Source organism: Rhinopithecus bieti, unplaced genomic scaffold (assembly GCF_001698545.2).
Source record: "Rhinopithecus bieti isolate Rb0 unplaced genomic scaffold, ASM169854v2 scaffold_7888, whole genome shotgun sequence".
In the NCBI taxonomy this organism is placed as follows: Eukaryota; Metazoa; Chordata; class Mammalia; order Primates; family Cercopithecidae; genus Rhinopithecus; species Rhinopithecus bieti.
In genome coordinates, this window is record NW_016805944.1 from 229,166 (window position 1) to 256,827 (window position 27,662).

At 56.4% G+C, this 27,662-nt stretch overlaps 2 protein-coding genes across 6 annotated transcripts in view; one reads left to right on the forward strand and one right to left on the reverse strand.

Annotated features, from left to right (window-relative positions):
- The window catches only part of FKRP (fukutin related protein), a 12,524-nt gene extending 12,422 nt beyond the window's left edge, over positions 1–102 (reverse strand). For 2 of the 3 annotated variants that reach the window (XR_001886052.1, XM_017874306.1), the window contains exon 1: positions 49–102. The gene's annotated coding sequence lies outside the window, so the exon portion shown is untranslated. The remainder of the gene's footprint in view (positions 1–48) is intronic. The other variant, XM_017874309.1, reaches the window with a different exon arrangement.
- A 7,063-nt stretch (positions 103–7,165) lies between these two features.
- On the forward strand, positions 7,166–27,374 carry STRN4 (striatin 4). Of its 3 annotated transcripts, none has more exons than XM_017874303.1 (17): positions 7,166–7,293; positions 7,845–7,918; positions 9,183–9,261; positions 13,177–13,374; positions 15,554–15,695; positions 17,656–17,815; positions 18,423–18,536; positions 18,861–18,976; positions 20,832–21,007; positions 21,099–21,146; positions 21,551–21,672; positions 23,514–23,684; positions 23,859–23,999; positions 24,465–24,563; positions 24,733–24,819; positions 26,132–26,367; positions 26,552–27,374. In XM_017874303.1, the coding sequence occupies exons 1-16, from the start codon at positions 7,265–7,267 to the stop codon at positions 26,299–26,301; spliced, it is 1,926 nt and encodes a 641-aa protein (XP_017729792.1). In that variant the 5' UTR covers positions 7,166–7,264; the 3' UTR covers positions 26,302–26,367; positions 26,552–27,374. The 3 variants fall into 3 exon arrangements, with proteins under 3 accessions (XP_017729792.1, XP_017729793.1, XP_017729794.1); XM_017874304.1 differs by having other exon boundaries at positions 18,882–18,976; XM_017874305.1 differs by lacking the exons at positions 7,166–7,293; positions 7,845–7,918; positions 9,183–9,261 and adding an exon at positions 12,548–12,596.
- Positions 27,375–27,662: the final 288 nt, after the last annotated feature.

Below are 27,662 nucleotides of genomic sequence, written 5' to 3' on the forward strand. Positions count from 1 at the left end.
TCCCGGGACCCCGACCCCCCACCCGGCCCCGGCCCGGCCCGGCCTCACCCGCCGCCGCCGCCGCCGCCATCTTGGAGCAATGGCCGCCGGGACGGCCGGGGGGGGCGGGAGGGGACCGCGACGGTCCCGGAGGGCGAGTGAGGGGCCGTCCGAGGGGTGTCCTGAGGGCACCCCTGGTGGGAGGGGACCGGGACAGCCCGAGGTGGGAGTGGAGGGACCGGGGTTGGGAGGGATCACCGGGACCGGCCGAGAGAGAGGGACGGAGGTACCAGAACTGGCTAGGAGTGGGACTGAGACTGGAACTGAGCGCGCTGGCCGCGGGGCTCCTGAGAGAGGCGACTCGGGCCCTGGAGGGGAGCCCAAGAGAACTCGGGAAAGGGTGTGGAGAGGAGCTGGAGGGGTCTGGGAAAGACCTGAGTAGTCTCCTGTGGGAGTGAGCAGAAGCTCGCCAGGCGCAGAGGGACTCCCGACCCCGACCATGGCCCTAGCCAGGTGCAGGTGGGAAGTGGAAGCGTCCGAGGGGGGACTTGGGACACGCTGGGAAAGAGCGGATCCAGACGGGGAACCGGGAGGAGTTAGGGAGAGGAAGTCCGGGAACCTGGGATGGGTGTATTTTGGGGCGACTGGACAGTGGGCATGGAAGGATGGCTGTGTAAAGACCCGAGAAGTGGGAAGAGGGTTTCGAGGGGTCCAGGATGGAGGTGTGTGCCTTTCCCTCTTAGGGGAAACTTTGGGGATCCCGGACATGTGTGGCTGCAGAGTGCAGGGAAGGGATCTTTGGAGTGGAAGTGTGGACAGAGCAGGAGATGTACCCTAGGAGCCTGGGTGGGAGAACTTGAGAGTGGAAGTTCCACTTGAGGGTGTGCAGTAGTGGGCGTGATGGCACTGAGATGGGACGTGTGTGTAGGATGTAGAAAGAGAACCCTGGAGTGTGGGGGTGTCGGGCATGTCCAGTATGGAGGTGAGGGTCCTGGGATGGTGCCAATGAGGACGAGTTAGGTGTTAAACCCTGGGGTGATGCTTTAGGGGGGAGAATTTTGTAGAGCCCGAAGGCAACATGAGGAGGCATCTCAGAGAGAACGGGGGTAGGGTGGGGTTGGGGGGAAGGAGATATGTTTGTGGAAGTTCTGGAAAAAGACCTCATGGTGTGTGGGGTAGCTTGGGACAGGGATGTGCTCCGGGCTGATGTATGGAAGAGTCTGAAGAGTTGGGCTGGGGTTTGTGATCTCGTGGAGCGTCAGGTCCATTGGCAGTGAATAGAGGATCATGGAGATGTCCGGATTTGAAGGGATCAGGAATGGCCCACTGGGAATCTGAAGATGCTTGGACTGGGTTATTATTAGCAGAAATTGTTAGTACTTCCTTGTAGCAGCCCAGGTTTCCCCTTCCGATTTGCTGTTTTCTATCTAGTGGAAGCTGGCACCCAAATAAATAACTGATGAGAATTTTGTCGATAGAGACGGGGTGCAGTGGTTCATGCTTGTAATCCCAGCACTTAGGGAGGCTGAGGTGGGAGGATCCCTTGAGCCCAGGAGTTCCAGGCCAGCCTGGCCAACATAGCAAGACCTCATCTCTACAAAAAAGTACAAAAATTAGCTGGGCATGGTGATGTGCACCTGTAGTCCCAGCTACTCAGGAGGCTGAGGTGGGAGGATTGCTTGAACCCCGGAGGTTGAGGCTGCAGTGAGCCATGATTGCACCACTGCACTCCAGCCTGGGCGAAAGAGTGAGATCATGTCTCAGAAAACAACAACAAAAACGGCATTTTGTTCATAGGATGAGTAAAGACCCTCCAGTAACTCTTCCCCTGCCCTCACTTGGTGGTGGCTGAGGCTTGGAGCTGGGGTGGGAGCAGAATCCTTATGTAACTGCTCTCACTTGTGTCCCACTCTCTACTTCCGAAGCTCTTTCCCAGCATTCATCTCTTCAGATCTTCTCAGTGCCCCGTGATGTAGGCAGAGGCAGTGTCATTACCTCACTCAGCAATAACAGCACCAGCTGCAATTTAGTGAGCACATACCATGTCTGGAGCTGTGTATCGAGTACTGTAGACATGAGCTGTCATTTCATTCTTGTGGTCTTCTGGGAAGGTAAAGGATATTCCCCCTGCCTTTAAAAAAAGAATCACGAGGAAATGGAGGTTTTGAGAGGGTGATTTATCTAGGATTCCAGCAGATGAGCGGAAGGGCTTGTCTGTGGACCTTTTTTTTTCTTTTGAGACAGAGTCTCACTCTGTCACCCAGGCTGGAGTGCAGTGGCATGTCTCGGCTCATTGCAACCACTGCCTCCCAGTTGCAAGCAATTCTCCTGCCTTAGCCTCCCAAGTAGCTGGGATTACAGGTGTATACCACCACGCCTGGCTGATTTTTGTATTTTTAGTAGAGATGGGAGTTTTGCCACATTGGTCAGGCTGGTTTCGAACTCCTGGCCGCCAGAGATCCACCTGCCTCGGCCTCCCAAAGTGCTACGATCACAGGCGTAAGCCACCATGCCCGACCGTCGGTGGACTTTTAAGCACATGTTCTGTACCTCTCTGCTACCCAGTACAGTTGAGAAAATTGGTTCAGGCAAGCATAGTGGCCTCCCCAGGGTCACCCAAGCAGTCATAGCAGAGCTTGGACTGAATCTTGGCCTCTGGGACGTTGCACCAGTGCACCGCACAGCACCCACCACACCATCTTCTCATCGTGGAGGCTGATGAGAGAAAAGATGTTTATCGCCTCACTTAATGACCCTTCTTGAAGTTCGAGAGAAACTAGTGTCTGGCATGGTGCCAGCACTGTCACTTTGCACTTTTGTTTTCTTTTATTGTTACATTAGTAAAAATTCAGACATCTCAGAGGGGTGTGTGTGTGTATACACATATATATGTGAGTGAAAAAGGAAAGTTCTTTCTCTTCATCCCTTTCTTGCTCTTCTCTCCCGAGAGAGAAGAGTTATCGTGGTTGTGTAATAGATGAACTACTGCTGTATGTATCATTTTGTGACATAATGTGTTTTGGTTTTCTTTCATATCAGCACTGAGAACTCTTTCTTACGCTTTTTGATAGCTACATAGCGTCCCATGGGATGTTGGCACCATAGCTGATTGAGTTTGACCCTGGTTGGTGGACTTTTAGATTTTTTCTAGTTTTTCTCCCCATCAGACATGGCTTCAGTGAGTACCCCTTATTCATGTGCGAGTATGAAGCAGAACAGATGACTGGAATAGTAGAATGGATGTGTTTATGAAACAGTGATTGGGCTGGGCGCGGTGGCTAGTGCCTGTAATCCCAGCACTTTGGGAGGCTGAGGCAGGTGGATCACGAGGTCTGGAGTTCAAGACCAGCATGGCCAGTATGGTGAAACCCTGTCTCTACTCAAAATACAAAAATTAGTCGGACGTGGTGGCAGGCGCCTGTAGTCCCAGCTACTCGGGAGGCTGAGGCAGGAGAATCACTTGTACCCAGGAAGCGGAAGTTGCAGTGATCCGAGATCACACCACTGCACTCCAGCCTGGGTGACAGAGCGAGATGCCATCTCAAAAAAAAAAAAGAAAAGAAAAAGAAACAGGGATCGACTCTGCCACGTTGACCCACCAGTTTACTCTCCCATCAGCGGCACCTCTTTTACACACCTTTACTTGAACACTTAGCGCTAACAGACAGTGTGACTTCCCCTGTGAGATCCCTTAAGACCTGGGCAGTGTCAGATTTTCCATCAGGACTCTGAATAACTTTTCTGTGAAGAGCTTAATACAGCTGCTCCTAGCAGAAGACCTGCCGTGCGACCGTGCTTGGTACATGTGTGTTGAATGGCAGGGAAGGCAACACCTCGGGAGGTCTTGGCAGTAGGTGCCGTAAGTTTGGAGAGGAAGGTGGTGGAGCTTCAGTCTGATAATGAGCAGGCATTTGCTAGGTGGGGGATTCTGAGAAGTAGGTGATGCAGTTTCTGCCCATCCGAAACTTCCAGGCTGGCAGAGGAAGCTTGTTCGTGCAGGGGACAGCAGAACTGTAGATGTTCATGCACAATTGATTGTGTGGCTCTGCTCCTGTTCTGTGGCAACTCTGAGAGGGGAAGCTTTTCGAGGATGGGAGGGACCTTTTAATGAGGGATCTGAACTGGAGATTTGTATAGGAGCAGCGACAGGGAGCTGCAGTGAGTGCGGTGCCAGCAGAGAATGTGGGGAGCTGTCCCCTCCCCACTCCGGCTTCCTGGGGGCTCATCCCTGCCAGCAGCTGTTGAAGCTTGGGAAGGAGCCCCTTAGGAGATGCAGGGCTAGATGGCACGAAACGGGAACTCCTCCCAGGGAGCTGGGACAGGAAGCAGCGAATTCAGAGAGGCATCAGCTCCTGGGAGGACTGAATTGCTAGGACTCCTCCAAAGCCTTTAGATGTCGCCTTGCTGGGAATAGCTGGAGGGGCAGAGAGGCAGTAGCTGCCAGGTATCAGAAGGTTTTGGGGGCACGTGCTCTGTGGCTCTGGCCAGAGGGAGTGGCAGTGGGTGGGTGTGATGAGCAGTGGTGAGCAGCACTTCCAGATCCCGGACCAACTCTCAGGCCTGCCACAGCCCTTGGCGCTTGCAGACCTGGCAGCCAGTGGGGACTGCTGGCATCTGCAGCGAGGGAAGGACTGGCCACTGACTTCCTGTTTCTGTTGGGTTTCCACCTCCCTGAGACGCTCCAACCACATCTTTCTGGTTCTCTTTCTAGAGGCACTGGAAAAGGGATAGCAAAGCAGAGTGGGCGGCTGAGACCCTTACGTCCTCATTAGGAGGAGGGAGACCACGGCCCAGTGAGGCAGCAGACGGATGAAGGGGGAACCCAACCAGTGACAGGTCTGGGTGGGATGCTCGACTCTGCCTCCCGTCCCCACAGATAGACCTCCAGTGTGCCCCCGTCCTAGTCCAGGCCACTGCCATTCTGTCCTGGGATTTCTGGGACTGCCCTCGTCTGTGATAGGGGTCTCTGTGTCCAGCTCTGCCGCTCTCCTGCTCCCTCATCAGTTCTCCATGTTTTAGCTGGGGCTGCCCTTGTAACATGGGAATCGGTTACCTCTCTCTGCTTAAAACCCTTCCATGGCTTCCCTGAGCCTTTTACACATTCTGAAGCAGCCATCCTGGCCCTTTATAGAGTTCCTTAAGCCCACTGTGCTGCCCTTGCCTCCGTCCTCTGCCAGCAGGGCCCTTCCCTCCCCTGGCTAACTTCTCTTCAGCTTCAGGCCTTAGCTGAACTGTTGCCTCTTGTCCCTCCTCCCATAGCATCCTTCACTCCCGCAACGGGGTCTAGTCACATTGCGTGTGAGCTGCTGCTCATGCCTGTCTCCTGCACGGGACTGAGCCCTGTGGGTGCAGGAACCACGTGGCTCCTCTTATTCCCCAGTGCCTTACTGGGGCACTTGATGCACGCGGGCAATCACCAAACAGTGGCAGGTGTTGACCAAGGTGTAGGTTCCCAGCAGGCTGAACTGCCCCGGGAGGTTGAGGAATCAATCACCAAAGCCCAGGAGGGCAGGGAAGAGAGTGAGGAGGAAAGTCAGGGCTTGTCTTTGGTGGTCGGTCCGCCTCTCCTCACACCTTCTCCAGTGATTCACAGAATAGATTTGGGGGATCGAGAAGATACACGACGGACAGAAACTCACGCTTTAGAGATGTTGATGTCGTATAAGTAGTTTCCCTATCTGGCCTTGGATGTTTATATACATATGTGTTGGTAAAAAGTGTTAAGAGGGAAAAAAAAATCCCATTCTCGAAGCGGACACATGAGGTTCTTTTCTATAAGGTAACTGGTGACATGTATTTCTCTTTTTATGAGACAAAGTCTCGACCTGTCACCCAGGCTGGAGTGCAGTGGCACGATCTTGGCTCACTGCAACCTCCACCTCCCAGGTTCAAGCAATTCTCCTGCCTCAGCCTCCCAAGTAGCTGGGACTACAGGTGTGTACCACCACGCCTGGCTAAGTTTTTTGTATTTTTTGTAGAGATGGGGTTTCACCATGTTGCCCAGGCTGGTCTCGAACTCCTGACCTCAAGTCATCTGTCCACCTCAACCTCCCAAAGGGCTGGGATTATAGGTGTGAGCCACTGTGCCTGGCCAATCCACAGACATTTCTAGTTGATCTGGGGTCTCCAAGGGATCCTGCCTCCTGTAAGGAACTGGGCCCATTTCGGATTTGCAAAAAATGTACATGGAGAATAAAAGTGATAAGAGAAGTAGAAGCTGGCATTTGTTAGCCTTTATTCTGTGCCAGGCCTTGGACTGAGCAGAAGCTAGCACATGAGGGGAGGGCACTCTTATGAGTCTCATTTTCTGGAGGGGCAAATGGAGGCTCAGAGGAGGCCGATGACCTGCCTAAGATCATGTAGCGAGTAAGTGTCTAAGTTGGGCCTAGAGCTCTGGCTGTTCTGGACTGGAATGTTGGGGTGCTTGGGGAGAAGCCAGAGATGAGCCCTGGGCCAGGGCTTTGGCACAAGGGCTTCTAGACCATGGTCAGAGGCCAGGATCCTGCCTGGAAGGCAGTGGGCCCAGTGTCTCTAAATGACTTGTTGACAGACTGGAGCAGACAGGGCAGCTCAAGCCAGCAGACGGTGTGAAGTGCTTGGCAGGAACCCGGGGTCGTGTCTGTGGCACATTTCTCTCACACCCTGGGCAGAATGCAGTGGGATGGCTGGTCCCACAGCAGGCTTGACTTGTAAAGCTTTTGTATTGGAGCGGGAGCCGAGCCGAGCCACCCACTCTTGTCCCAGAGCTCCAGAAGTAGCTTCCCACGCCTCCCAGAGACAGATGCTCTGGTAAGAATAGTGGGACACCACCTCCACCAGTAGCCTTAGGGACAGCACCTGCCAGAGGGTGTCGGGGGGAGTCCAGGGCAGTGAATGCCCACCCTTCTCTCCACTGCCATCCCTGACCCAACTTCCCTCCAAAGGCAGCCAGCAAGTGAGGCCTAGGCTGGCCCCATTGTCATCTCAGGGTTTAAGGGCTCCCCTTCGGCCCTTGTTGTGGATGACGTGGCAGGGGGCCCTGGAAACAGATCCAGCCTGTCCTCTCAGTGCTTCCTGAACCCTGGCTCGGGGGTCTTTGTGCCGAGGAAGTGGCTGCCGCCCATCACTGTGGGGTGGCTGTGGGCTGGTACTATACCTGGATGAGTGACGGACACACCGGCAGTGAGCCTGAGCCCCATTGTCTTCATTTGCCTCCTGTCTGCCCTCTCAGGCTCAGGTGGCCTTCCTCCAGGGAGAGAGGAAAGGGCAGGAGAATCTGAAGACAGACCTGGTGCGGCGGATCAAGATGCTAGAGTATGCGCTGAAGCAGGAAAGGTGAGCCTTCGTCCTGCCCTGGGCCTGCCTTCTGGGTCCATCTCAAGCACAGCATCAGGAGGCCACCAGCCATGCCTCCTTTCAGCTGAGGGAGATTTGGGGTCGACATTCTTTTCCATCATTCCAGTACCATAAGGTTCTAGGGGAGAAACAAGACAGAGTAGGTGGGACTCCGGCTAGACACCAGGAACAATACTCACGGTGCTGGTGGCCCACTGTGCGCCAAATATCATATAGTCCTTACCTCGGTTATCCCTTACCCCTTCCAGTAGCCTAATGGGTATTGTTAACCCTGTTTCAGATGAGGAACTGGGGTTTCAAGGGCTGATGGTTTCTTCGAGGACCCCTGAGACTAGGGGTCTCAGGTTGCCTGACTCCAGGGAGTGGTCTCTTCCACCAGGCCAGGGGTGTGGGGGATGCTTCAGCCTCTGGTAGGAGACCGGTTGTGGGAGGCCCTGTGATTTGGGGTTTGGGATTCCGGATACCTCAGGTAACTACTGACCCTGTCTACTCTCCTGCATCTCTTATTCATTAATCATTTGCTCTTTTAGGGCCAAATATCATAAACTGAAGTTTGGTACAGACCTGAACCAGGGGGAGAAGAAGGCAGATGTGTCAGAACAAGGTACCCACCCTCTGATGCTTGCACTGTCGGCGCCCTCCCGTGGACGCTGAGTGTGCTGGAGAAGCAGGAAGACTTTGCTCCTTAGAAGGCAGAATCGGCCCCGGGGCTGGGGAGGGGCGGATTCTCACTCTCAGAGCCCTCCCCATGGGCTGCCAGGTCCTGTGCTGGACCCTGGGGGCCAGTTCTGCTTGCCGTCCCCCTGTGCAACAGAGGCAGACACACGAGCAGCTCACGGGATCCCTTTGCGAGGAGTGGGCGCCGGGACTATTTATAGAGCGCTGGGGATGGTGCGGGAAAGCCGGGGAAGACGTCACTGAGGAGGTGGCGCTTGAACAGGGTTGCCATTCAGTCGTTCATCCAAAAAAGACTTTATTTGTGGGATACAGGCTTTGTATCACAGGTCAGGGATACAGCAGAGAGCACGGGAGACGTGGTTCCTACCCTCTGGTCCCTTAGAGTCTAAGCTCCTTGAAAGATGACTCTGTTCCCCAGCAAGAGAGTCAGGGGAGAGAGCACAGATGCAGAGACGCACACTGAAAGAGTTAGAGGATAGGGAGTCGGTCACTGTGACTGGGCAAACGGTGTAGGGCAGAGGATGTGGGAGGGCGGGCCGGGTGAGGGGAAGCTTGGCTGAGGCAAGCTGAGAAGACCTTGTATGCTCAGCTGATAGTGATGATCATTACCTGCTGCCAGCTCTTCTCACTGGAACGGAAGTTCCACAAGGGCAGGTCTTTGTTTACCTGGGTAGCCCAGGTCCCTAGCCAGGTACAACGTAGATGCCCAGAAAAGACTAAAATACTAAGCAAATTACCTCATTGCATCCTCTCAGCACTCCCAAGAGGGAAATGCTGTTATCATTAAGCTCATTTCTCAGAGGATGAAACTGACACCGCTTACACTAACTCAGGGTCACACAGCTGGGATGGGGCAGAGCCGGGCTTGAACCCAGTCGGCCCTTCTCTCAGAACCAGGCCAGCTTTCTGTGAAGGAAAAGGACAACTCGCCCAGAGTTTTGAGATAAAGCCCTTATCTTGTCGGGGGCCAGGTTGGGGAGCCACCGGTCAGGAGACCTAGAGATGAGGACTGCTTCAAGGAGGAGGCATCCCCACGTGGGGGAAGAGAGCAGGGTTCCAACACTCAGGAAGTGACGCCACAGGACCCGTGACAGTGACCGATTTGGGTTGGAGGGGTGAGGAAGATGGAGGAGGTGATGGGTAGGTGGCAGTGGCCTGACTAAGACAGCCTCCGTTCTCTCACCCACCAGTCTCCAATGGCCCCGTGGAATCGGTCACCCTGGAGAACAGCCCGCTGGTGTGGAAGGAGGGGCGGCAGCTTCTCCGACAGTGAGTGTGCTCGGGGAGTGGGGCTGGGGACACATGGCACATTTGGCTTGAGAGAGAAGTCCAAAGGCTCCACAGTCCTTTTGTGTCCCCAGTGGGGACGCTGAACTATCAGGATCTTAGCCGGCCATGGCTGGAGTGGCCTTCACCCCGTGGGCAGAGCCTGGCCTGGGGAGAGGGAGGGAAACCCACTGCGGAAGGCAGACATGGAACGCCCCCATTGGAATGTGTCCCTGAATGCCTCTGTGGCTTTTTTTTTTTTTTTTTTTTTTTGCTGTGGTGACGCGCGCCTTGTTTGTCCTTTTTTTTTTTTTTTTTTTTAAATCTCTGTGGCCATAGGAGTCCTGTGTGGCTTTTTTTTTTTTTTAAATACCTTGTGAAGATTTATTAAGTGTGGCTTTTTATTCCCCAAGGGTAATATTAAATTATTTTTTATTTGTTAATTATTTTTTTAAAGACTAATCAGGCCAGTGTGGTGGCTCATGCCTGTAATCCCAGCACTTTGGGAGGCCAAGGCAGGTGGATCACCTGAGGTTGGGAGTTTAAGACCAGCCTGACCAACATGGAGAAACCCCGTCTCTTCCAAAAATACAAAATTAACTGGGCGTGGTGGTGCATGCCTGTAATCCCAGCTATTCGGGAGGCTGAGGCAGGAGAATCACTTGAACCTGGGAAGTGGAGGTTGCGGTGAGCCGAGATCATGCCATTGCACTTCAGCCTGGGCAACAAGAGCGAAACTCCGTCTCAAAAAAAAAATTAATCAAATGCTGTAGTGAGAAGTGGGGAGAGGGCAGATCTGTAAGTAGGTTTGTGATTAACTGTGAATGATCACAGTAACTCACCTGATGTTTGAACCAGAAAATTATTAATGTTATTATTATTTATTATTATTTTTTGAGACAGTTTCTGCTCTGTCGCCCAGGCTGCAGTACAGTAGCACGATCTCAGCTCACTGCAACCTCTGCCTCCCTCTACCTTAAACGATTCTCCTGCCTCAGCCTCCTGAGTAACTGGGATTATAGGCAGGTGCCATCACGCCTGGCTAATTTTTGTATTTTTTAGTAGAGATAGGGTTTCACCATGTTGGCCAGGCTGTTCTCAGACTCCTGAGCTCAAGTGATCTGCCTGCCTCGGCCTCCCAAAGTGCTGGGATTACAGACGTGAGCCACCGCACCTGGCCAAATTATTACATTATTATTATTACTTGAGACAGAGTTTCGCTCTTGTTGCCCAAGCTGGAGTGCAATGGCGTGATCTCGACTCATTACAACCTCTGCCTCCCGGGTTCAAGCGATTCTCCTGCCTCAGCCTCCCTAGTAGCTGGGATTACAGGCACGCAGCACCATGCCTGGCTAATTTTGTATTTTTAGTAAAGACAGGGTTTCACCATGTTGGCCATGCTGGTTTTGAACTCCTGACCTCAGGTGATCCATCTGCCTCGGCCTCCCAAAGTGCTGGGATTACAGGTGTGAGCCACCGCACCCGGCCTCAAATTATTAGTTTTTAATTGCTGAAGAGATTTGTGCATTTTAGAAAACTTAAAAAGTAGGAGAGCAGAAAGAAAAAAAAGATCACTTACAATTCCTCTGCTCAAGAAATTTCATCCCCCTATGAACATTTTGCCATATATGGTCTCAGTTTCTTCCATGGCTGTGTATTTTTGCCTCTGTTATCTTAATAAACTCACTCTGTCACCCAGGCTAGAGTACAGTGGTACAGTCACAGCCCACAGCAGCCTTGATCTCCTGAACTCAAGAGATCCTCCTGCCTCAGCCTCCTGAGTAGCTGGGACAACAGGCATGAGCCACACTGCTCAGTTTACGTATTTCATTTACTTATTATTATTTTTTTTTTTTGGTCACCCAGGCTGGAGTGCAGTGGCCGGATCTCAGCTCACTGCAAGCTCCACCTCCCGGGTTTACGCCATTCTCCTGCCTCAGCCTCCCGAGTAGCTGGGACTACAGGCGCCCGCCACCTCGCCCGGCTAGGTTTTTGTATTTTTTTTAGTAGAGACGAGGTTTCACCATGTTAGCCAGCATGGTCTTGATCTCCTGACCTCGTGATCTGCCTGTCTCGGCCTCCCAAAGTGCTGGGATTACAGGCTTGAGCCACCGCGCCTGGCCTCATTTACTTATTTATTTATTTATTTTTTAATGTTTTGAGACGGAGTCTTGCTCTGTCACCCAGACTGGAGTGCAGTGGCGCAATCTCAGCTCACTGCAACCTCTGCCTCAGGGGTTCAAGTGATTCTCATGTTTCAGCCTCCCAAGTAGCTGGGATTACAGGCGTGCGCCACTACACCTGGCTAATTTTTGTGTTTTTAGTAAAGACAGGGTTTTACCACGTTGGCCAGGCTGGTCTTGAACACCTGAGCTCAAGTGATCTGCCTGCCGTGGTCTCCCAAAGTGCTGGAATTAGAGGCGTGAGCCACTGTGCCCAGCCCAGCTTATGTATTTTATAAAAGCTGGGATTTGTTTTCACCGGTAAGCGTTGTGAACATCTTTCCATATAAATTAGTTATGTTGCATCATTTTGAGGACCTTATAATTTCCTTCTTTTGGTCCTATGGAGATAAAAAAACCAACATATAATGTCTGTCATATAGATAACCATAACTCTCCATGGCCAGTTCCTTATATTTTGTCGAGGTTACTTTTAATTTTTTAGTATTATAGACAATGTGATAAAAATCAGGAAGGCATTTGTGCATATCCTTGATTTACTCAAGTTAGATATCTGGAACTGGGGTTGCTAGCTTAAAGCGTGTGCAAACAATAACCCTAAAACAATAATAGTAATACTAACAGGCTACACTTACCAAGTGCTTATTGTGTGCCTGGCACTGTGCTAAACATTTTCCACCTGTTGGCTCCTCACTGAGATCTCTGTGTGGTATAATGCTAGTATTCCCCTCATGAGAAAACTGGGATGCGGAGAGGTGATCTGTTTACACAAGGTTGCATGGTTAATTTGTGGGATCTTGGGCAGTCCGCCCCCCAGTGCCGAGTTTTAAAGCCCCATGCTTCCCTGTCTGTCTTGATGGGGAGATAGGAGCCTCAGACACACACAGGTGCACAGGATGAGATGTACATACAGGTGTGTGCAGCCTAACATTCGAGAGGCAGGGTCAGGGCTGCGAAGGGACAGGGAACAGCAAAGGCCTCCTGGCCAGGAAGCCTCCTGAGGGCTAGCAAGGGACTGCTGTCTCTGTATTTTGAAGCCGCAAATACCCCAAATTGATTTTTGTTCTTTTTTCCTTCTTCTTTTTTTACTTTTAGTCCAGTCCCAGCTGGCTTCAGTTTTTAAATTGCAGAAGTAATAAGTGCTCATTTGTAGAAGTAAGTAGAGTAAGTTGCAAAAGTTCCTCTTACGCCTCTAATCCCATTCTCCAGAGGTCGCTGCTGTTACGTTTTTTATGGATCTTTCTAGGCCTCTTGGGGGACATAATACAAACGTGTGTTTGTGTGTGGTGTAAGCTTTATGCACATTAACGCCTTTTTGTTTTTTTCCTACAAACATTGGCATCATGTGGATCATAGAACTTACCGTTTTCGTTCTGCTGTTGACCGTGGCCAGCTGCCCTTAAGGCTCTGCCCTGTTGGTCTTCTGCCTCGCAGTGCTATGAGTCATTTGCTGACACAGCCCCTATCGGTGGGTGCTGAGGCTGGTCCCTGTGCTTCAGCTTCCCCATACAGCAGTGCAGGGAGCACCGTCACACATAGAATTGTGTGTGTGTACAAGGGCTTCCATTGGAAATAGCCTTGACGGGGAACAGCTGGAGCGAGGGTGTGCTTATGTCAGATTTTGGCGTATGCTCTTAAGTGGCCCCTTACGAGGTTGTCTCAGTTTGCATTGGCCCCTGCAGTACATGAAGAAGCCTGGGGGATGTCTGACCCGCATGGCTCTGCACCCCTGCAGGTACCTGGAAGAGGTGGGCTACACAGACACCATCCTCGACATGCGGTCCAAGCGCGTCCGTTCCCTGCTGGGCCGTTCGCTGGAGCTCAACGGGGCAGTAGAGCCGAGTGAAGGGACCCCCAGGGCTCCACCAGGCCCTGCGGGGCTTAGTGGCGGGGAGTCGCTGCTGGTGAAACAGATCGAGGAGCAGATAAAGAGGTAAGCCCTCGGGCCTGGCAGGTGTGTCTCTCTGTTCCTCCTGACTGCTGGTGAAGGCCAGGATCAGAGCATCAGCTGATGGCGCTGGGTGCCCTGGTGGCCCTCCTCCTGGAGTATGCCATGGGCTCCCTTGTTCCGAAACCCTCGGAGCCTTCACTGCTGGGATTCCCCTGGATTCTGTTCTGGGTACCCTCCACACACTTCCCCACGGCCTCATCTCCAGCCCTGCCCCCGTCCTGATACTCAGGCCTGCCCACTCCTCAGTCGCGTGGGGTGCCTACTGAAGGCAGACCCTGGGTGTCTTGCTAGCAGGGAGTGGAGTACATGTCGCCACCCTCAGGAAGCTCTGGCTTGTTCATTGTCATCAGCAGTTGTCAGTTAAGCAGAACAAGTGAGCCCATGTAGGTGATGCTAAGCACGATGAAGACCACGAGGGCCAATACGTGCTTCTCTCTGGGGGGTGGGCAGGGAGGGCCTCTGTGGGCATTAAATGGAGGGTAAGCCACACGAGTGGCTGGGAGGAGAATGTGCTAGGCAGAGGGCACGGTGAACCCCAAGGTTCAGAGGCAGGAGAGGCGCAGCCTGCACAGAAGCAGCATGAGGCCGGCGTGGCTGCAGGCAGCGAGGTGTGGGCTATGGGGAAGTTGTGGTCTCAGGAGTCAGTAACTCAGGGCCTTGGGCTGGGATAGAGTCTGGGTTTAACTCAGGGTTGTGGGAAGCCAGTGGTTTTGAGCAGGGGAGTGATGTAATCTGACGTACCTGATCTACTCTGAGAAGGAAGGGCTGTAGGAGGGTCACAGAGGAGGCGGGGGCACCAGTTTAGGAGATGGTGTCCATGTCCTGGACAGAGCTGAAGGACCTTAGCGGTGGCGAGGCGAGAGGTGTCATCTTCCTCAGAGGCCTTTGGGCAGTCGACACTAAAGGACTGCAGCTAAGGGGAGAGGAAAAGAAACGAGCGACTCCAGGGTTTGGTGTGAGCCTTTGGGGCAGCACCCTCTGAGACGGGGAAGCCTGGGAGTGGAAGTTCTGGGGGCCGCTGAGGTTGTGTGAAGTGTGAGGGGCCTGTTTACCTCCACGTGGAGAAGCAGAGCTCGTCTGGAGCTCGGGGGCATTTGACCCCTAAACATAGCTCTAGTTGAACAAGCACATGGGCATTCTTTGGAAAGCCATGGCCGTCTGCCGTGCCTGCGGGAGTGAGTGTAGATGGTGCAGAGAAGAGATCTGAGGACTGCCCAGGTGCTCTCCCGCTTAGAGGCTGGAGGGAGGAACAGGAGGAGGAAGCAGAGAAGGAGGCTGAGCCCGTGCAGCATGTCAGTGTCGTGGGAGGAAGGCCTGTGAGAATGGAGTCCTGTGTCCCGCTGCGAGTGCAGCGAGTGTTCTGCGGAAAGAGTGGAGCTCTGGGGATGGCACCTGTGAGGCAAGAGAGTACATCTGCAGTGACCTCTGCAGCCGTTGGTAACTGGCAGTTGACAAGACTTCCAGGGCATCAACCTGATGGCAGAAAGGGGGAATGTTTTGCATTGATCTGTACTTCGAATTCCACCCTGCCTTCTCCCGCAGTCAGGCTGGGTCAATACCTCCTCTGCTCTAACTTGTCATGAAGTTGGAAGCCAGGAGGTGGAAGGAGTGCCATCTGTTGCTGGGGATAGTGCAGGCTCCTGGATAGTAGGGATCGCCGGTGCCCCTCCCTGCGCGAGGCTGGCTGGCTTTCAGTGCCTCGCCGAGCATTTGTAGAATGGCTGAGCATTTGTAGAATGGCCGTTTCCTTTTTCCTGCAGGACATGCTTCCCTCCTGCCTGACCTGCCCTTGTGGTCTGACTAGGCTGTGGGAATGGTGACTGCTGAGTCAGTGGCACTTTCTCATCCAGCTTTCCTTCTGACTCAGCACAGGATGGAGATTTGTGGCCAGGGTTGGGGGCTGGCCCTCTGAAACTCAGGTCGGTGGTCAGTGAGGAGCTAGGCTCCGTTTGCCGTCTGAGTGAGGCTTCCAGTTGGAATGAGCATTTGTCGGGCAGAGGCTGGGGTTGGGGCTCTGTGTATGACCAGAGTCATGGCTGCTCGGGGCTTTGAGGGTTAGCTGGGTCTGGGCTCTGGCCACCAAGTCTGGGCAGGCACCTTCCCATCTGAGCTTTGACACCTGGCAGGACTCATGCCTCCTCTGCTCCGCTGTCTTCCTCAGGAATGCGGCAGGCAAAGATGGCAAAGAGCGCTTGGGTGGCTCGGTGCTGGGGCAGATCCCCTTCCTGCAGAACTGCGAGGACGAAGACAGCGATGAGGACGATGAGCTGGACAGCGTGCAGCACAAGAAGCAGCGTGTGAAGGTGAGCCCTTCCTCCGTGCCCTGCACAGCCTGGCCTGGGTGTGACCTGATCGAGGCCCTTCCCAGAGTCAACTTGGGCCTTCAGGGGCTGTGGTGTGTGCTGACAGCAGGGATATAGAGACACACAGGCCCTGGCCTCGAGGAGCTTGTGGCCAGCAGCGGCCTTGTAAATAGTCACATGCAAAAGGACGTGTTGTGGTGGAGGCAGGGGCATGTGCCCATGAAGGAGGGACCTGTGGGAGATGGCCTCGGAGCTTTCCCTGAGCCCCGGGTTTCCCATTAGCGGTCCCTTTGCCTGGGTCCCCTTCCTTTCTTCCTTTAGACTCAGCTCACACACCCCCTCCTCCAGGAAGCCTTCTGACTCACCCCGGGCTCCCTTCCCTGGCCCTGGCCGCTCTGGGATCCTCCCTGTCTGGTCTGTATCCCTCCTGATCCCTCCCTGGGAGGGACTGGGCCTGTCTGGGCCTCCACTCCATCTCCAGTGTTCCCACTGTGGCTCAACACAGTCGCACTCCAAGTGGAGTGGTGTGCACGGAGCCGCAGCGCTGCAGGAGGCCTAGAGGGAAGAGCAGGAGGGCTGTGAATCCAGGGTCTCAAATGCTGGCCCCTGGTCCAGACGCTTGGTCCTTCCTGCCCCTCTGAGAATTTCTAGTCCTTTTCCACCCCTCCACCCATTCTATCAGGAATCATCCGTGGTGTTCACACCCCTTTAGGCCCGCACCCTTGGGGCTGGCTGGTTGGGTAGGACTCTCCGTCTCCACACAGCAGCCCTCCAGCGAGGCCCAGCTGGGAACCCAGGGGACTGCCCATGGCTCCCAGGCGGCCCTGGTCCAGCTGTGTGAGTTCAGGCCCATGCTTCTTTGTCTTGGCTTCAGTCTCCTCACCCTTTAGATGGGGCTGAGTCCCTGTGTCTGGGTTGTTGAGGATTTAATTAGCATGAGCTGGTGCCCAGGAAGCCCTCAGCTGCACGGTGGCCGTCCCCCAAGTGCTCATTAGGGGTTAGTTGGTGGCGCTGGTGGCACTTGGTAGTGGTGGAGCCCTCATGGTTCCAGGCACTGTTGGCAGAGCACACTTGCCACTTGTGTGCCCCTCAGAGCACCTGTGGTGGTTTCCTCTGGAGTCCTAAGCCCGGCCGCTGCCTTTCTGGGCATGCTGTCTATAAACCCTCCCCTTCCCCATTCTTTCCACAAGTCTTGAATAAACCTTGGCCCTAGGTCTTCTCCGTGTCCCTTCCCTCTGGTCCCCCCCAATGCAGTTCAGAGCCTGGCCCCTTAGTGGTGCCCGAGAGGTGTCACCAGACTCAGCCTGGGGGGCTGACATGTGGAAGGGGCCAGCCACGCCCTGGAGGAGTTCACGGTGGGCAGAGCTTGGCCTTGGTGACCTGGGGCAAGTGGGTTCCCGCTACTCAGCCTGTCTCCTGGCCTGTAATGTGGGAATGATAATGATAGTGTTCACGGTAGCTGTTCACAGATTTGGGGGTTAAGTCAAGTCGTGTCTGCAAGGTGCAGTCAGTGCTCGTTCAGTGAGTGGAATTTGCTCTTGTGCCAGCACAGCAGCCAATGCTGTGTTTATGGCTACAGTGCTGTGGTCCATTCGTCCTCACTTGTTTGCATCTCCATATATTCACATACGGACACCAGTGCATATCTGCTCTCCCCACAGGCAGATTGTTGCATTATCTGACTTTTCTTCTTCCGAGGCACCATCCTGGGGAACTGGAGCAGGCTGAGCCAGGGCTAGGCCAAGGGCTGCGTGAGGGTGGTTTGAGGCCAACCGGCCCTAGTGGTAGCAGCTGTCCGAGGCCCAGCAGGGGGCGCTGCAGGGCAGCTGGCTCGCAGCTGAGGCAGCCCCATGAGCAGAGTACAGGCCCAGAGCCCCGGCTTATCTGTTCCCAGGCATTGAGGAGGCTTAGTCTGTGGACAGGAGGCCCCCTGAATTGTCTGGCTTTCTCCATGCCCCAGCTCCCATCCAAGGCCCTGGTGCCTGAAATGGAAGACGAGGACGAAGAAGACGACTCCGAGGATGCTATCAATGAGTTTGATTTCTTGGGCTCAGGAGAGGATGGGGAAGGGGCTCCAGACCCTCGGCGGTGCACTGTGGATGGGAGCCCCCACGAACTGGGTGAGCTGAGATTTTCTGGCCAGCTCCTGCTTGCCTTCCCCGCTGAGGGAGTGGGAGCAGGCCCAGCTGCCTGCAGCCGCTTCCTGTGCAGGGTCTCTCCACCGGACGGATATGTTTCCTGAGAGCAGGGTAGCCAAGGAGAGCAGGAGGCCCAGGCCGTGGCCGCCGGCCCCTCACCCCTTCCCTGGAAAATCCCTGTGGAGACGCAGGCAGGCTTGGCTCTTCCTGAAGTGGGGCTGCCAGCCCTCCAGGGCGGGCGTCCAGCTCTGGCTGGCCTCAAGGAGAGAACAGGATGAGGACCCAGTGGGGGAGAGGCAGGTGGGAGGGCCACGTCTTCCTCCCTGTCCTGTGACTCCCAGCTAGGAGGGCTCTCAGGTCACGTGGGATGGATGGCTGGGGCCTGAGGCCTAGGCAAGGCAGTGACCTGCCCACTGCCCCACGGAGGGGCCCAGTCAACCTCCTCTCCTCTGCCCATTCCCCACCCCCGGGGCCAGAGCTTCACAGCCCCCCAGAGTGGCAGGGGGCCCTCAGTGCGGGGAAGGCGTCACCTATGCCAGACTGGGTTGGAACTACTGGGTGACTCCAGTCCTATGCCTTGATCCTGCAGAAAGCCGTCGGGTCAAACTCCAAGGCATTCTGGCTGACCTGCGTGATGTGGATGGGCTGCCCCCAAAAGTGACCGGCCCGCCTCCTGGCACACCCCAGCCCCGGCCACACGAAGGTAAGAGGCATCCCCCACCTGGCCCCAGTCCTGCGGGCCCATGGCAGAGGGAGGCTGCAGAGCTGAGCCCAGGGCTTCTGTGTCCTCAGGGTCGAGGCCCAGCCTCCAGTCTGCAGCCTCCCTGCCCCAAAAGTTCGTCTGTCTGTCTGTCTCCCTCTCTTTTTGTCTGTCCTGCCCTGTCTGTCTCTCTGTCTCTTTCCAGCTGTGATTCTTCATCTTGTCCTCTCCCTGTCTCTCTCTCTTGCTCTTTATCTCTCTCTGCCTCTCTCTGTCATTCTCTCTCTCCCTGGCCCTCTCTGCTTCTCCCTCCCCTCCCCCTACCAGGTTCCTTTGGCTTCTCCTCAGACGTCTTCATCATGGACACTATCGGGGGCGGGGAGGTGAGCCTGGGGGACTTGGCAGATCTCACCGTCACCAACGACAACGACCTCAGCTGCGATGTAAGTTCTCCGGGTGCCCCCCGCACTGTGCCCATTGGGCATTGCGCCCAGGGCCAGCCCCTGCAAGCTTTGACTGGGTGCCACCCGTGCCCTGCTCATCCTGTTTCACAGAGGGGTGCAGATGTAGACAGTGGAGGGACTTGACTGCAGTCGTCGAGGCACAGGGCCTGGAAGACTCTGGAGCCGGTGTCTTAATCACAGTTCCATGGCTCCACCACTCAGTGCCCCTCCCACCCTGGTGATTTAATTTGGGATGCAGGAAGATGACCTCTAGCCACGCCCTGCTCTGCCAAGTCAGGCCAGTCTCGTATGAATGGGCAGTTGGGCTGAAATGAAATGTTCCAGGCCTGAGATATGTGGATGGGCATCTGGGAGCCTTTGGCCAGCTGGGAGCTTTTGGTGTGAGTGCATGTGCACATTTTACTGTGACAGAATGGGATCTCCGGTGTCGGTGACCCTAGCGAGGCTCGGCGGGGGGTGACTGCTGTGAGATTCAGGAAGTGGGGTCAGAGCAGAGGCCTGAGAAGTGGAGCGTGCCATGGGGTCCCTCTGCACGCCCCAAGATGTCACTCCATCTTGGGGAAGAACAGTGTTCTGAGCCCTGCTAGGGGAGGGGGCGAGTGGACCACTCAGTAGCAGATCCTCTGGCCCTAAAGAACTGTGACAGAAGGGATGGCTGAGGCAGGGTTGTCAGCTGGGAGCCCATCTTGGGACATGGCGCTGAGGCTTACCTGGTACTTTGCTCATTATCTTTCCTGAGCCTGGCCCTCTCTGGGTCTCCCGCTGGGTAAGCGGCACCAGGGCGCATGCAGCGTGGTGGACAGAGGCCCCAACACCTCTCCCACCTTCCCTCAGGGCATGTGCAGCATGGCGGACAGAGGCCCCCACACCTCTCCCACTTGTGCACCGCCTCTCCCTTCATGGTCACGTGTCTAAGTCTCCATGCCCTCATCTCCCCTGGGACTTCCTGGCCTCTCAACCTTTCTCGCTGAGGCTACTTTGTTTTTTTTTTTTGCTTCTCAAGAGAGGATCTTCCTATGTTATCCAGGCTGGTCTTGAACTCCTGGGGTCAAATGATCATCCTAGGCCTCCCAAAGTTCTGGGATTACAGGCATGAGCCACTGCGCCTGGTCTGTGGCTACTTTTACCTGCTCCTAATCTGCGCCTCTCAGGGGTGGCAGGAACAAGCCATGGCGTTACCCTGCTCTAAACAGTTCCTCAGCTCCTCATTTCTCCCAGGCTTTTTCTTAGGGTGAAATGCGCATTCCTCCGGGGCTTACCACCCAGCGCCTGCCTCATCCCCTGCCACTCTCCTTGCCTTCCGCAGCCTGTACCACTGACCTCTCAGGCCTGGGCCCGTCCTTGCTGCCTCAGTGCCTCAGGGCCTCTGCACGGGCCCTTTCCCTCACCAGGGCCCTCTCCTTATCTGGTGAAGTCCTGCTGGCTCGTGCTTCCTCAGGAAAGCCTCGGTGGCCCCCAGGGAGGAGGGCAGCTGCCCGATGTCTCTCTGCGCATCTTTAAATTGATTGCCCTGCTCGTGGCTCATGATCCCTCACACTTGTGGAATGGTCCAGTTGTGTCCCTTATTCCCCTTTGTCTCAACTGCAAGACCCCGAGGGGTCAGGTTCACCTTTGTCTCTCCAGAACCCAGCACAGTGTGGGGACTTGTTGGGCGAGTGTGGAGACTCCGCCCAGCAGAGGAAGGGGAGAGGTCCCGGCTGGAGCCCAGGCTCTGAGGCCATTCCTGCCAGGGTCATCTGGGTGGAAGGGAGGGGGCCTCAAGCCCTGGGTGTCAGTGTCTGCATGACTGCTGGGATGGATGCGAAGACACTGAGGCAGCTCCCCCCAACCCCAGCTGTCTGACAGCAAAGATGCTTTTAAGAAGACATGGAACCCCAAGTTCACCCTGCGCTCACACTACGATGGCATTCGTTCCCTGGCCTTCCACCACAGCCAGTCGGCTCTGCTCACCGCCTCCGAGGACGGCACGCTCAAGCTCTGGAACCTGCAGAAGGCGGTCACAGCCAAGAAGTGAGGGCAGCAAACTCGGCCGGGGTTAGGGGCATCTAGGGATGGGGGTGACAGGGTCTCAGTGACATCAGGCTCCTCTGTCATCCCATAGGAATGCGGCGCTAGACGTGGAACCTATCCATGCTTTCCGAGCTCACAGGTAGGGAGGTGCCCCTGAGCCTGCTAGAAACTTCATCCTAAATGCAGCCTGACCCCTGACCTGCTCACTGCCATCCCGGGAGGCACATGGCAGGAGGCAGAACAGCAGGGGGCTCTGAGTCCCCGCGCACCTCCATGATATACACAGCCCTGGCTCCTGGGGCTCCATGCTGACTTTCACATACCCTGGCAGCTGGTGCTCAGCACAGCCCTTTGGGGAGGAGATGGAGGTGGGGTGGGGGAGGGCAGGGGACAGGCAGCTTGTCCAGGTAGCATGGCCAGAGCCCCAGTCGCTGAATTCCTTTTGGCTATCCTTGAAGAATGCTAGTAGGGAACTTCGGTCCTGTGGCCAGGGGAGGCTCTGAGCTTGTCTCATCCCCCTTTCCGTGTCTTTGTCCCTTCCAGGGGCCCAGTGTTGGCTGTGGCCATGGGCAGTAACAGTGAGTACTGCTACAGTGGAGGGGCAGATGCCTGTATCCACAGTTGGAAGATTCCAGACCTCAGCATGGATCCCTACGATGGCTATGGTGAGGATAACGCCGCCCGCCTTCCCCTCACATCCGCTGGGGCCTGGCCATCCCCTCCACGCACGCACACGTCGTGTCCACCTCTTGCCCAACACTGCAGGCCTCGGGAGTGCGTGTGATGGCTCCCCCGTCTGCTGTGTTGTGAGCAGCACGATGCAGTGCGTGGCTGAGGGACGAGCCAGCCAGGCTGGGAACGATGGCTGTGGGAGGAGGTGGTGAAGCTGCCTGAGAATCATGTGAGGTGGTGTCCAGAAGGCAGAGCTGGGACCGCCCAGGCTGGGAGCAGCCCATGCACAGGCGTGGCTGGCCCTGGCAGCCTCTGCTCTGCCATGCCGTGTGCTCTGTGTGTGGGGATCCACCAGGGTCTCTGCGTGGTTAGGGGGAGGGCATGTCCAGAGAAAGCAGAGAAGGTGGAGTTAGCTGGGCCAGGCTGGAGGGAGTTGGGGCTTTCTCTTTGGAGCATCTAAGAGCTAAGTAGGGAAGTGACCAGACTGTCACTCCTGTTCAACATCTGTCCCCCTGCTCTCTGCCACATTTTTTTTTTTTTTTTTTTTTGAGACAGAGTCTCGCTTTATCGCCCAGGCTGGAATGCAGTGGTGTGATTTTGGTTTACTGCAACCTCTGCCTCCTGGGTTCAAGTGATTCTCGCGCCTCAGCCTCCTGAGTAGCTGGAATTACAGGCATGCACCACCGTATCCAGCTATTTTTTGTATTTTTGGTAGAGACGGGGTTTCATCATGTTGACCAGGCTGGTCTCGAACTCCTGACCTCAGGTGATCCACCTGCCTTCGCCTCCCAAAGTGCTGGGATTACAGGCGTGAGCCACTGCACCCGGCTCTGCCTCCTCTTGATCATGTACCTGGCCCTGTGCTCGACCTTGTCCAGGCAGAGTTCAGAGGTCTTTGTCTCCTCTCAAGGGGAGGACAGACTTGAGAGAACAGGCTCACCTGCACAAGGTCAGGGTCGGTCCCAGCCACATTAACCACCACACTTTCTTTTCTTTTTTTTTTTTTTTTCTTGAGACGGAGTCTCGCTCTGCCGCCCAGGCTGGAGTGCAGTGGCCGGATCTCAGCTCACTGCAAGCTCCGCCTCCTGGGTTTAGGCCATTCTTCTGCCTCAGCCTCCCGAGTAGCTGGGACTACAGGCGGCCGCCACGTCGCCCGGCTAGTTTTTTGTATTTTTTAGTAGAGACGGGGTTTCACTGTGTTAGCCAGGATGGTCTCAATCTCCTGACCTCGTGATCCGCCCGTCTCGGCCTCCCAAAGTGCTGGGATTACAGGCTTGAGCCACCGCGCCCGGCTAACCACCACACTTTCAGTGTCAGCAGGCCAGAGCTGCTGGTGTGGACTCCAGCGACCAGGGAAGCAGTGGTTGGACCTCTGAATGACCAGGGGGCTTTGGAGAGAGCAGGCAAAGCTCATGCACTGGGCCACGGGCTGAAAAGACTGCTTGGGCCAGGGCTGGGACCAAGGCTTGGCCAGCACAGGCCGAGTGCCACTCCTGGGGCCACAGAACCATGCTGTTCCTTCTTCCTTAATGGAATCCAAAAAATTCTGTATTGAGTTCTCAGTTTCTGGGCCCTGCTTGGGGAGACAGCCGTGAATAGAGGGAAATCCCTGCCTTCTGGAGCCCTAGAACCTTCCTTGGAGAGCTAGTGGGCAGTGTGAGCAGCTGCCGGGCTGTCCTGGCGGTGGACAGTTCCAAGGGGCAGCAGGCGTGAAGCGGGTGCATGGGTGATTGGAGCCCAGCCGCCTGGGGCTTGGCAGAGCTGGGGCTCCGGGCTGTCCAGGGAGGAGCTGACATCCCTGACACACCCCATTTCCTCCCTGTGGTGGGTGCAGACCCAAGCGTGCTGAGCCACGTCCTGGAGGGCCACGGAGATGCCGTGTGGGGCCTGGCCTTCAGTCCCGCCTCCCAGCGCCTGGCCTCCTGCTCCGCCGACGGCACCGTCCGCATCTGGGACCCCAGCAGCAGCAGCCCGGCCTGCCTCTGCACCTTCCCCACAGCCAGCGGTGAGTGGGGCCCTGAGTGGGGGCCCCAGCACCTTACCTTGGAGCTATGCAGGGCTGGAGGCTATCAGAGTGGTTCCTGCTGAGGCCCCAGGCCTCCCACCCACAGTCCCCCACCCTGGGGCAGGGCTGGGTCTGAGGGTCCGTTCAGCAGCCTTCTCTTCCCTGTGCCCTCAGAGCACGGGGTCCCAACCTCAGTGGCCTTCACCAGCACCGAGCCTGCCCACATCGTGGCCTCCTTCCGCTCTGGCGACACTGTCTTGTATGACCTGGAGGCTGGCAGTGCCCTCCTCACCCTGGAGTCCCGGGGCAGCAGCGGTAAGGGGGCTGACATCAGCTCAGGGAATTGGTCTCAGTGTCTTGAGGGCCCCACTTCCTCCTGGGGCTTTGGTGACCCCTTGCCAGTCAGCTCAGATGGCTCCCCTGCACCCTTGGGCCCTGAGCAGGAAGGAAGTCGGGTCCCAGCGGAGGGCCCCCCGCCCTCAGCCAGAGCACTGGGGGGGCCGAGTGGGGAGAGCGCGTCAGGGCCGCTCCGTCAGGCCCTCTTGGTAGAGTGGCGGAATGTGTTCACGTTTGTTATTCCTCTTCCCCCAGCCCCAAAACGGCCCAGGGGCTGCTTGTGCAGAACCAGCACTGCGGTCAGGGATGGGAGTGCCCTCGCCCAGTCCCCCTTGACATCCAGGCAGAGGCTGCTGTGGGGCTGTCACGCTGCACTCGTGCCTCTGTTCCAGTCTTCCTGATTTTCCCCTTGACATCCTTCCCTCTTCCTGCCTTTTCCTTCAGGTCCAACCCAGATCAACCAAGTGGTGAGTCATCCAAACCAGCCTCTCACTATCACTGCCCACGACGACAGGGGCATCCGCTTCCTGGACAATCGGACAGGTGAGGCCTAGCCCCTTGTGCTCGTGATGGGTGGGGAGGGCCAGAGGCAGGCAGCAGAGATGCTTGTGTCCCTGTGGGAGGCTCTGGGAGCATCTCCTCCAGTCCTTCCATTCTCTCAGTCGAGGCTCAGAGTGGGAGGGGAACCTGCCACCTGCCCCTCTCGCCTCAGGTAAGCTGGTGCACTCCATGGTTGCACACCTGGACGCAGTCACCTGCCTAGCCGTGGACCCCAACGGCGCATTCCTGATGTCAGGAAGTAAGTTGGGCACACTAGTCCCACCAGGGTTGGGGAGAAGGGGAGGAAGAGGCCTGGGCACTGGCTCCAGGCGAGTGTTCAGTGGGCCCGGGGGCCAGGGCTGGGGGCAGCTGGTCTGGGCAGGAATGACAGTGGTGACCACAGGGGCAGGGGGAAGCTGGTCTGGGCGGGAATGACAGTGGTGACCATAGGGGGCAGGGGCAGCTGGTCTGGGCGGGAATGACAGTGGTGACCATAGCAGGCAGCACAGCCCACTGGGACACTCCTCTGGGGCACTGGAGCTGCATCGTCTTATTCGGCCACTAAGCAGCCTGTGCGGTTGGTACTTTGATCCCCAGTTTACAGATGTGGGCGCTAACGCCCAGATGCTTTGTAACTTGGCCATTGAAGCTTCGTAACATCAGTCCAGGTCTGCCTGGGGGTACCTGCAGGGACTTCTGTGCTCCCATCCTGCTGTCTCTGGATAAGGGCATTGAGGCCAGCAACGCGGCTGTCCTTAGAAGGGATGGAATGGGACGTAGGTGGGTGGAGGAGATTGGAGGTCGCTGTGGGGTGAAGGGTGAGGCCTGCAGTGAGTGCAGCAGTGAGTGTGTGTGCACAGAGGCGCAGGCCGTGGTGTTGGAGGCTGTGACTGGGCTTTGCCTCCGGGCCTGTGCTGGCAGCCTCTGGTGGGTGAGGGGCTGGTCAGTGAACTCCAGCCCAGTGTCCAGACAGGGCTCTATTCTGGGGGCCACTAGACAGTGGAGGGAGCTAAGCCTTTGCCCTGCCTGATTCTCTTGACCCTAAATCAGACCTCTCCTTACCAGGGCCCTGCCCAGCCTGCTGTCCTCTCCCCTCTTCTCCCCAAGCCCCTGCTCAGGCTCTTGTGGCCACCCCCGCCTCCTGCCTCAGGACCTTTCCCACCTGTCCTTTTGCCTGGAAGGCTCCCTGCATTCCTCCTGGGGCCATTCTGTCCTCACACTGACCGGCTGGGTTGCTTTCTTCTTTCTCTTCCTGTCTCCCAGCTGCAGCGTCAAGGCTGCGGGACAGAGAGAGTTGCCTGTTTTGTTCACTGGCCCCCGCCGCCTCCCGCCTCGGGGCTCAGTGTGCAGTAGCTGCTCAGGAAATGCTGGGGAATGAGATGGACTGTGGACAGGAAGGGACCAGGGTTCTCCTTTGGGTGGGCCTCAGGAGGTGATGAGCAGAGGGTGAGAGAGGCGAGTTGAGCCCCGCTTCCCCTGAGGCCTTTGGACAAAGCCAGGTGAGGGGTTCCAGGACTGCATCTGAGCGAGGAGCCCGGTGACCACCCCTTCTGTCCCCGACCCCTGCTCAGGCCATGACTGCTCCCTGCGTCTTTGGAGCCTGGACAGCAAAACGTGCGTGCAGGAGATCACAGCCCACCGCAAGAAGCACGAGGAGGCCATCCACGCCGTCGCCTGCCACCCCAGCAAGGCCCTCATTGCCAGTGCTGGCGCCGACGCCCTGGCCAAGGTCTTCGTATGATGCCCACCTGGCCCTGCCCTGGCCGCCACGCTGGCTAGGGTGCGGGGCCGGGCAGGTGGGGCTGAGGTGAGGGCAGAAACCCCGCATCCCGAGTCCCTACACGTCCATGCCTGGTACTCCTGAGTGTGCTGAGTCCCGCAGTCCAGTCGGGCGTCCTGTGAGAATCACTGGTGAAGGCCTGGGCATGCAGGGGAGGGGCTGAGGCCTGAGAGGCGCTGGCTCAGTCTCGCCTCCCTTCTCTCTCCCGCAGGGGACTCCCAGCCTCACTGGAGGTGCAGAGGCCTGGCCTCTGTTTGCCGTGGAGCCTGGTGGTGCTAACGGCCCTTTCCCCAGGAATCCCTCCCCCACGGCTGCCTTCCCCAAGCATCTAGCCTGGGGATGGGCCCCTTTCAGGAATCACCCCTGAGGATGGCCTCGGGGTTTCCCCCTGTGCCCTGACAGCCACTCCTGGTATCAGAGCTGCCTTCCAGAGGGCAGCACAGCCACGGCTGGGTGTCTTTAGGGATCATTTTTTCCAAGACTCCAGAAGGTGCCAGGTTCTCCCCTTGAGCTCCTGCTCCCCCATCCCCCATCCTCCCAGACCTGGGCGGGAGCTGTGCTGGGAGAAAGGGTGGCAGCCGGAAGCCTCGGAGCTGAGCCCCGGCCTGGCTGCCCCTCCCCTCTGGCCCTCTCCACTGCTTTCCAGACACTAACTATGGCCTCCAGGCCAGGGATTGCCCAAGACTCCTAGGGCAGCCCTCCCAGCGCCCCACGGGGTCGCCCATGGGCAGAGATGGCTTTCTTATGCCCCTCCCTGGGGCATGGAGGGTGGAGTGGGCCCCTGGGTCCCCCTGAACTCCCTGTATATCTGTATAAATGACGGGATTTTCATGGCGCTGCCCCACCCACGTTATCACTGTGTGATGTCTCGGTCAGTCTCCTCCCTGCCTCCACTCTTTCCTCTATTTATTTCACTCTTGTTTGGTTCTACCGTGCACCCTCGATCCCCTTCCAGGTTCCTGTTTATAACCCCCATCCCCTCTGCCCCCATCTTGTATGTGAAAACTTGTCTCAATAAACCCTTTGGAGTAAGATGGGTGACGATGCCATCTGTTGAGGGGACTGGGGACTTTGGGGGAGGAGTGACCGGCTCTGCCTGGGTTGAGTGGAGTTTGGGGAGAGGGGATATGATGGGTTGGGGTTTTGTGGTAGGGCAGCAGGGGACGGAGAGGGGCCCAGAGCTTGGGTGGGGTGTGGGTGGAGAGCAGAAGTGGAGGCACTGGACCGAATCTCCTTGTGCCCTTTCTTTCTGTCCCTAAGTGCTCCCTCCCCAGGGGCAGAGCCCTGGGGAGCAGATACTGTGATGACAGTTCAGCTGAAGC